The 10040-nt window shown below is 43.7% G+C and overlaps 1 protein-coding gene across 1 annotated transcript in view; it reads left to right on the forward strand.

The window, feature by feature from the left end:
* The window catches only part of LOC308584098 (uncharacterized protein), a 93122-nt gene extending 84327 nt beyond the window's left edge, over positions 1–8795 (forward strand). Inside the window, exons 8-9 of the mRNA XM_081188812.1 lie at positions 5952–6068; positions 8744–8795. Coding sequence (XP_081044938.1) covers positions 5952–6068; positions 8744–8760 — 134 coding nt within the window. The 3' untranslated portion in view covers positions 8761–8795. The remainder of the gene's footprint in view (positions 1–5951; positions 6069–8743) is intronic.
* Positions 8796–10040: the final 1245 nt, after the last annotated feature.

Below are 10040 nucleotides of genomic sequence, written 5' to 3' on the forward strand. Positions count from 1 at the left end.
GGTTGGGGGGGGCACTAAAGGTGCCCGCCGAGTCCCATGGTCACAGGCTTCATCTGCCTGTGATTTCTGAGAGGGTCCCCGCTACGCCGCAGCGGAAAAGACCCGTTTCATGCGGAGCTAATCCCTCCAGTTCAGAGGGAGTCCGCCATTGCCGGAGGCGCCACCCCGGAGGTCCATCAATAAACATTATTTTTTAAACAATTTCTCTAAACGAATTTCAACTGGAAGTGATGAAATTAAAACACGCCGTTGTGAATGACAAGTGCTGCTGCTGGCACGACGCGTCTTTGAGCACAAAGTCAAAAGTTCTTCAGTGAAACAGTATGTATGCAATTGATAATACCTAGGTATATATGTATTTTGCTTTTCTAGCGTGATCAAAATTATTTCTTATTTTGTAACAGGTAGATAGTTAAGAGCTTAGGCGGCTTCAGCCCTGCACCCCTTGCACCCCTAGGTAAAGACAGCCCTGGCCCTGTCAGATGGTTTTTCCACATGTTTATCCATAATCTCCTTGAACTTGAATCAATTGGTTTGAGTCCTGCCCTCCAAGGCAGGAGAAAACAAGCTTCTTCCCTCTTCCATGTGACAGCCCTTGAGATATTTGAAGATGGCTATCACATCTCCTCTCAGTCTTCTCTATTCCAGGCTGAACAGAATAAAAGTTAACACAAAACACAACTACTTTATAATAGGATCATGGAACACCCCAAAAATATGAAACAAAGAAGCTGCTTAAGAACCTGCAAAGGAGAATTTTTTGATACTATACTACACTGAAATGTCTAAATATTTCTTTGATTGTCCTTGAATCTGCCAGCCACACATGCCATCCTTTCCTGACACACCAGTGTGGCACACCAAATCCTTTGAGAACCACTGATATAGATGTTAAATGGCAAAGGGGGCAGAATCTGTTGCTCACCTTGTGATCTACTGCAAGTGAAAGGTGGCAGGGGAAAGGTGAGTGTATCTGATGGGAAGAGAGAGCCTGCTTTGGAGCTCAGAAACCAACCTCAAGCATCTTCACATTTCAGGACTGACAGAGCATGGCAGCTTGAAAGGGTCAACCTTGAAACTTACTCCCTCCTGGTCATTGGTTTGTGGGTCTCCCTGATCTTGAGCCAGATCCAGGTTTGTCATTAAACTGCTCCAGGTGCTTAAATCTGTCCTCTAGGTGAGTATTGCAGCCTCTCCATTTGCAACAACCCTAGACAGCCAGTGCAAGAGAGAAATCCTGCTACATCTTCCAGTCCCTAAAACCCACTGCTCCACACACCCATCAGAAGAAAAGAGCCATGCTGTTCTGCAGCAACCATCCTAGATGATCCTTTGATGCAAGCAGTGCAGGAAAGATGGAGCTCCTAATGGACCGCTCCACCAGACTGCCTCTTGGGGAGAGATAGGAAGCAGGGCTCAAGGCATCTGCTTTTGCTGGAGGCCAAGCTGAATCAGGTACCTCCTGGCCCTGAACTGCGCCGGCTGACCATGATTGTCTAGAAATTGGCAAGGAGTTCTGTTTTTGTTTTCCTCTTCCCTTCCTGTCCTTTTCCGCTTGTGTGCCGTGTTTGGTTTTTTGGTTTTTAAATTGTACATAAGCCCCTCTGGAAGCCTTTTGGCTTAAAAAGCAGAGTAAAACTGATCAAAACAATTTTAAAAATGTTTCTACTAACAGGTTTCTCCACACATTTTTGGAGTGCTGGGCTCTTTTTATAGATTTGTTGTTCTTCTTGTTTATCTTTTTGGAATGATGGGATCAAGTCATTAATTTATGTGGTTGCTTAGGGGAGAATGGGGTCATAAAATGTACATAAAACTACATGCAACACAAAAACAAGCATGAAAAGCAAAATGCTTATTGTCTAGAAATTGGTAAGGAGATCTGGTTTTTGTCTTTGTCTTCCTTTCCTGTCCTTTTCTGCTTGTGTTCCATGTTTTGATTTGTTTTTTTAAATTGTATGTAAGCTACTCTGGGGCCTTTTGACTGAAAAGCAGAGTACAGCTGATGTAAAGAATTTAAACAATGTTTCTACCAACAGGTTTCTCCTCTCACCTTCTGGGTGTTGTTCTTGTTTGTGTTTATAACTTATGAATGATGGGATAAAGTAATTATTTTATGTGGGTATTGGGAGAGGAAGCATATAATGGGCACAATGGACATAAAACTATATGCATCACAATATCAAGCATGTTAAGCAAAATGCATCTAAAAATGTGCAGACCAGGAGAAAAGCACACTGAAACGTTTCTTTCTTGGAAGGTATGGCAACTGCAGTCGAACTGAATAGTCCAACCAAAAGAGGTTGCATCAACCTGCACTATGGCCAAGCTGTTACCCGAAATGTCATTTCCTTTCTATCCAGGCGCCATGAAGTTGGGAGCAGCTTTTGTGAGATGACGGGAAATCTGTTAATTGATACGGAAGGAGAACAGGATGAGAAAGATTGTTCTGCAGATAAATCTTGGGATCGTCTGCAAGATGAATAAATTGCCTAGGATGAGTTAAGAAAAAATGGCCTGGAGGGTTCAGATGCTGACAGCTGCAAGAAATACCTGTTTGCAGCATTTCCCACTCAATTGCTCAAATGTGTGTTTCAGCATCTTTTTGGAACAACAACACTATAAATAAAGAGAACCTCCTTGTTCCATCCAAACTCCTCCTTGTGCCTTAGAGTGCCTTCCCTTTCGCAGAGATCTCAGAAGAAACTGCAGCCATGAGGTTCCTTTACCTGAGCTTTGCTCTGGTCTTCATCTTCTTCTACGTTGTTGCAGGTAAGAGGGCACAGGGAGGGAGTATCTGCTGCAAATGCAGAAGGTCTCAGGTTGAGTCCCAGGTATTTCCCTGGTCGGCAACACTTAAGACCTTTTGCCTGTCAGTGTAGACAGCTATGAGCTTGATGGAACAACAGTCTGACTTGGCAGCTTCCTATCCTATCCAGCTGCTTAAAAAGGGGTGGGGAGGAAAGTATTTAAAAACCTATTAATAATGAAATTGAATTTGAATACATGAATTTTGCAACAGCAGCAATGTTCAGGATGCAGCCTTAGCGACCAGGAAATTCCATGGTGGTCATTTATATTGCTTGGAAAAGTTTGGAAAGTTAGTGTCCATGATCCCCAAGTCCTTCCTAATTCCAGAGGTCCTGGATCTATGAAGAGTAAACATCTGATGTAGGATTCCATTGTAGACCTAACCCAGCAAGTTTCTTTGTTAAAGAATGCCCACAGCTGCCACCTCAGGATCCCATGAGCCTAGCCAATGAAGAGATGGTGCCCACTGGGCAAATGGGTGAGCCTTACCCCCCTCCTCACCTGGCTGGGAGCCGGGAAAGACCATAGCCATCACAGTTGGGTGTGAGCTGAGCAAGACACATTGCCAACACTACTGGGGAGATTGCAGAAAATACCATTCTCAGAGAGGGCACAAATGTCAAGGTATTTCTGAAGCTCAGAACAGCTGTATTTCTGATTAGCAGATGTTAAAAGCAAAGGGGAAACTTCAGTAGAATGGAATGAAGTCTGATTCAGTCGCCAATTATGTGGGTCTGTGGGTGTATTATCTGCCCATTTTTCTCCCCTTCCATTAGCAATCTGTAAAATTTAGGCTTGGCGGCTGTGCTGAAAAGATCCCAGGAGCTGTAATCATCATCATAATGTTATGATTTATGTGCCACCCAACTGGCTGGGTGCAGCTGAGTGTCAGCCCCCTTACAAGGTTCAGAAATCAGCTGGAGTGTTTGCAGAGAAGGAGGACCAATCTGACCCTTGCTAATGTTGGCCAATTAAACAGTAGTTAGCAGGTTGAGAGGCAGCAGAAGCCTGTAAAAGTTGGTCATCCCATTAAATACGCAGGGTTCTAGTTTGGAAACAAAGTATTGTAACCCTTTTGCCCCCTTTAAACAAATTTATTTCCTTTCTCTTTTACACAGGGCAACTTGGATGTGAACTAGCAGGAGGAACTTGCCAAATCCTAGAAACTACAAACTGCACCTATGGAGAAATTACAGGGGTCTCCTGTGGCAACAACGGAACCTGCTGCAGGGGTAAGTGATATCCACTGAGTTGTGGTGTGTGTGTTTTTTTGCAAAATACATTAAAATGCAGTAAATAAATATTTATATAAAAATAAAGGTAAAGGGCCCCTGACAGTTAAGTCCAGTCGTGAATGACTCGGGGGCTGCGGCGCTCAGCTCGCTTTACTGGCCGAGGGAGCCCTCATTTGTCCACAGACAGTTTTTCCAGGTCATGTGGCCAGGAAGTCTAAGCCGATTCTGGTGAAATCTGAGCAGTGCACGGAAACGCCGTTTACCTTTCCGCCAGAGCGGTACCTATTTATCTACTTGCACTTTGACGTCAAATCAGGACTTCCCATGCCTGACAATGTAGACCAGTGAGATTCCATCATGAGCTCCCCAGCTGGCTTGGGCAAACCACGCTTTCAGTCTCAGCCTCGATCTCCCCATCAATACATAATTATGGGACATAATAATACTGACTTGCTGTTACAGAAGGCTCTGAATATTTATTTTTTCATTCATTCATTCATTCATTCATTCATTCATTCATTCATTCATTGCATTTATGTCCCACCTTTTCCTCCATGCAGCTCAAGGTGCCTTCTGTGGTTCTTCCTAATTTAATCCTCACAACAACCCTGAGAGGCCCAAGGAGACACTGTGAGCCTCATGATGAGGCTGGATTTGAAGGCTGGTCTCCCATTTCCTAGTCCAGGACCTCAGGCTCTCATACTTGGAAGTCCTCTTCCAATGCTCAAAACAAAACATCCGTCCAACGAATGTTTCTGTTTTGCACAAGAAGTCCTTTCAAATAATGACAATTTAATTCCCTCTCTTTTGCACAGATGAAATTCCATTTTGTACATACTTGGGAGGATTTTGCCAGTCCCCGATCACGGAGAACTGTACCTTTGGAGAGATTGCAAACGTCTCCTGTGGTCCTAATGCACGCTGCTGTATAAGTAAGTGATATCCATGAGTTGGTGGTTCCACTTGTGCAAAGGTTTGCTCATTTTTAATCCTGTTTTCCTGATCTACACTCTACATCTTCACTGGACAATGCAGGGCTTTGCTTGTGCTAAAGGAAATAATCATTGATCAGTTTCTGGATCAGAGTAGCTGATAATACGCTCAATGTATATTAATTCTATTTTTAGAAGTAAAAAGTTGGATTCAGTTTTGATGCAGCACTTCTAGGTTCTGCATCTTCTTTTAAGCATTAGAGCCTCAAGGTTTCCATCTGTGCACAGGGAATTGTGGTACCACAGATGTTCATATGGGTGCAAACTGTGCAAGCTGCACTACCCATGGGCAGTAAAAAATGGCGGCTCTGATCTAAGTGTCTGATCTAAGTCTGATCTGAGAGCCAGTGTGGTAAAGTGGTTAACTGCGGTAGTCTCGTAATCTGGGGAACCGGGTTCGCGTCTCCGCTCCTCCACATGCAGCTGCTGGGTGACCTTGGGCCAGTCACACTTCTTTGAAGTCTCTCAGCCCCACCTCACAGAGTGTTTGTTATGGGGGAGGACGGGAAAGGAGAATTTTAGCCGCTTTGAGACTCTTTAAAAAGGGAGTGAAAGGCGGGATATCAAATCCAAACTCTTCTTCTTCTTCTTCTAACTCTCCAAAATCTTAAGACAGCGCTGAGTAAGTGAGGATGAGCCAGCATGATTTGGCAACAAAGATTCCCACTTCATTCTGCACTCACCAGAACTCACCTGAAGTACAAAAATAATGTTGACCGGAGCATCAGTCAAATCAGGACTTCCCATGCCTGACAATCCAAGTCTGTGAGACTCCACCATGAGCTCACCAGCTGGCCTATGGATAACCACACTTTCACTCTCAGCCTCAATCTCCCCATCAGCATTATGGGACATAATAATACTGATTTGCTGCTACAGAAGGCTTTAATTTAATTCCCTCTCTTTTGCACAGATGAACCTCCATTGTGTAGACTCTTGGGAGGATTTTGCCAGGCCCCAAGGACTGAGAACTGTCCCTCCGGAGAGATTAGAAACGTCTATTGTGGTCCTAATGCACACTGCTGTCAGAGTAAGTGATACCCATGAGTTGGTCCCACCCACGTGTGAATGTTTGCTCATTTTTAATCCTGATTTCCTGATCTACACTCTGCATCTTCACTGGAGGAAGCAGAAGCAGGGGTTTTCCTGTGCTAAAGGGAATAGTGATCAATCACTTTATAAATCAGGACATATTAACCCTATTTTTAGATTTAGATTTTTGGATTCAGTGCTGATGCAGCACTTCTAGGTTCCGCATCTTCTTATATAACTTTCCAACCGGCCGTCTGCTGCTGCTGAAAGAACGCATATGTGATTTGGCAACAAAGAGTCCCACTTCATTCTGCACTCACCAGACCTCACCTGAAGTACCAAAATACATCACAATATCCAGTAGACCCGGAGCTAGAAACCTCATGGTTCCTAAGGACCTGAACCAGGGGAGGAATTTCTTGAATGCCAACAATGGTTATAGTTACAAGTAGGTAGCCATGTTGGTCTGCCATAGTCGAAAGAAAATTAAAAAAATCCTTCCAGTAGCACCTTAGAAACCAACTAAGTTTGTTAATGGTATGAGCTTTTGTGTGCATGCACACTTCTTCAGATACACACAATGGTGATACAGTGGTACCCTGGGTTAAGAACTTAATTAGTTCCAGAGGTCCGTCCTTAACCTGAAACTGTTCTTAACCTGAAGCACCACTTTAGCTAATGGGGCCTCCCGCTGCTACCACTATTTCTGTTCTCATCCTGAAGCAAAGTTATTAACCTGAGGTACTATTTCTGGGTTAGCGGAGTCTGTAACCTGAAGCGTATGTAACCTGAAGCGTATGTAACCCAAGGTACCACTGTAGTTAATTCTGCCTTTTAGAAATACTGGATAAATGAATTGAAAAGCCACTGCAATCTGAGGCTGCGGATGAGAAATAATTTAATAGATCTATTGTAGCCTGTGGCCAGTTCTGAACTCAAGTTTTAAAAAGAAAAATGACTGATTTGAGTGTCTCCTAAGTCATGTGACCGGAAGGGTACAAGATTTGAAAGCTGTTTGTTTTGAAGAACATTGGAGGAGCTCAGCAGAGAAGGTTAATTTGTGGGAGAGACATGATTGCAGCCTCTAAATATTTGTACGGCTGCCATGTGGAAGTTGTTCCAGAGGGCAGGACTAGAACCAAAGGGGTGGAAATGACAGAGAAGCAGGTTTTGAGGGACAATCTGTGAGGGATCTTGTTATTGAGGATCCTGCATTGAACAAGGGTTGGACTAGTTGATCTCCAGGTCATTTTTGGCTCTCCATCCAGCTGTTCACTCACTGAACTTTCTGCTAAGAAATCACATTTTAGTAGGATTATTTTCTTCTCCAAATCTTCTTCTCTTTTCTAAAAAACCACACAAACTAATTTTTATTTAGGAAGGTTTATTTATTACTTCAATTTTTATCCTGCTCTTCTTCCCAAAGGAGACTTGGGAACAGATATCTCTAATCATTTCATATAGAACTATTCATATTAAACTATTTTTTAATTATGTTATTTATTTGATTTATATACCACCCTTCATCAAAAGATCCCTGGGTGGTTCACGAGATAAACACAAAAGATAAAATCACAGAACTATAAGGACAAAAAATTGAAAAGCGATTTTTGTTGCATGCCTTTTCTGATTATAAATTTAAGAGCAGGGGCTGTTTTCTCTTCTTTTTTACAAATTGCTACCTGTAACTCCCGGTGAACTGTTACTTTGTTTTTGTTGTTTATTTTTTGCAAAAGAGATCAAAATACAGTAGATAAATAAGGACCCTCTTAAGGTCCCTCTAAATACACCCATTCTGTCAAAAAATCATGTGATGGACCAGAGCTTCAGTCAAATTAAGACTTTCCTCTCCATGCCTGTCCATCTAAATCACTGACCATATTTCTGTCTAGGACAAGGTGTCTGTCGGGTTCTGTGCTATAGTACGTCTAGGAAAAATTGGGGCAAGAGGAGACAAGGTGCAGGCTGCCCTTTGAGGAATACAGCTCTAAAGCTGCTCCATCAAGGAACAAGCTGAATTGGGGGGTTATGTTGTAGTAGCAGCAGCCGAATAGAAAAACAATGTGGTGTAGGAGTTAGAGTGCTTAGAGTGCTGGAGGAGGACCTGGCAGATCAGGATTCAAGTCCCCACTTGGCCAAGAAGCTCACCTTGGGCCAGTCACTGCTTCTCAACCTAATCTACTTAACAGGGTGGTTGTGAAGATAAAATGGAGATGAGAGAATTATATGTGCCATTGAGTTCCTTGGAAGAAAGGTGCAATATAAATATCAGAATAAAAGATAAAATAATAGTTAGCACCACCTTTCCTGCAAGATGCGGTGTCAATTTGAGGTTCCGGCCTTTGTCATCACCTCCTACAGCATTGGAGTGTGGGATCCTCAGGTCTCCCTGTGTTTTCGTGTGGTGGAGTCCTCAAAGTCAGCGGCTGCCAGTGGCCCATCCTGACATCCAGGATGGGTCAGGGGATGTCAGCACTGATGTTCCTCTGAGAGCTCTTCTGGGGCTGGGCCTGCATGTCCTCTTCCTTTCTGCTACAGATTCCTTACATGTTCCATTGAGTCTTTCCAACACTACAATTCTATGATCCTCCCTCATCTCCTGAAGGTGAGCACTCTGACTCCAGGCTCCTGAAAGTGCCATCAATTACAGATTTCCTTCTTTCTTTTATGCAGGTCAATATTCAATGTAAGAGGAAATGGGGGATTCTGCCAGGAGGAACTCACCAAATGCTGCCTGCCCGCCTGGTCTAACTCTTCCTGCTTACTGTGGCTTCAATGCACAATGCTGTGCCCTCGAGTGACATCAGTGAGCAGCCCACATCCATAAGTGTGAACGCCTGATGGCTACGCTGATTCTTCTGGATCTTTGCTTGTGGAAGTGGGCCTGATCAATCCATTTGTGAAGCAATCAATGAAACAAAGATCAGTCTGTTCAGATGATCATCTAATTAAACACATATTAACCTGCAAATTCAAAATTGTATTTTTTTCATTTTTTAAAAAAGCATCTATGACTAAATACGACCCTCCTCCAGAGGAAGCGCATCATATCTGCCCAAGATTCCTCTTGACTGAAGTTCTCATCCCCGAGTCCCAAGTGGAGATAACTGCAGCCAATGCTTTCCATGCACCCAGGCAGATCTTGGGTTTCGTTGCCAAGTTGGTTATGTGAACACGGGTGGGATAGGCTGAACTCAACCCAGACTGGAGCCATGACTTAACTGGAGCTGATTATTCAGGAGCCACTGCCTTGTGGGTGCCCATAGGTCACTGAGAGTGGTATTTAATGCTGCTGAATGCACACCTGGTTTATTGATTTCTATGGGTGTACTCTGAGTAGGACTCGGAATTTTCTGAAGGGTGTTTTCTGGAATTTTGAGAATGAAAGAAGGAACTCAGGGAGGTGCCAGGGAGGAGGTGGGACTGAAGAGTCGGGAAGGGCTATTGCTGCCCAGTGATCAAGATCCCTGACTCAATCATTGATCTGGGTCTCTCTTTTCAACTTTAATTTACATACATTAATTCATAACATAGCCAAGTATAAAATAAAATACAAGCAGAAAAGGATATCTAAAGTTCAACACATAGGAACACATATCCATGCCACTTTCAATTTGTTTGTTTAGACATTTCTCTCCCAACTTTCACCAAGGAACTCAAGGCGATGTACATCCTTTTCTCCCATGAACCCATGTCTCTCAGGTATTAGACTAATACCACGCTGGTGCTGTTGCCCTTAGTTCCTTAGTCACCACTACCTAAAAGGCCCTCTGCCTGCTTCCCTGTAACCTCGCCTCTCCCAATGAAGGAACCGCTGTTTGTGTTAGGAAACCAGGTTGGGGCAGCGGGCGCTGAAATGGACTGAGGAAAGCGTAGCTTTGGGGGGGCGGGGAGGTAGTGTTGGTGGCTACCTTGAGTGGGCTCAGCTCATCCTCATGCGCTTATAATTTCCTCCCCCTCTCCCTTTGGC

Source organism: Podarcis bocagei (assembly GCF_964188305.1).
Source record: "Podarcis bocagei genome assembly, chromosome: 3".
Lineage (NCBI taxonomy): Eukaryota > Metazoa > Chordata > Lepidosauria > Squamata > Lacertidae > Podarcis > Podarcis bocagei.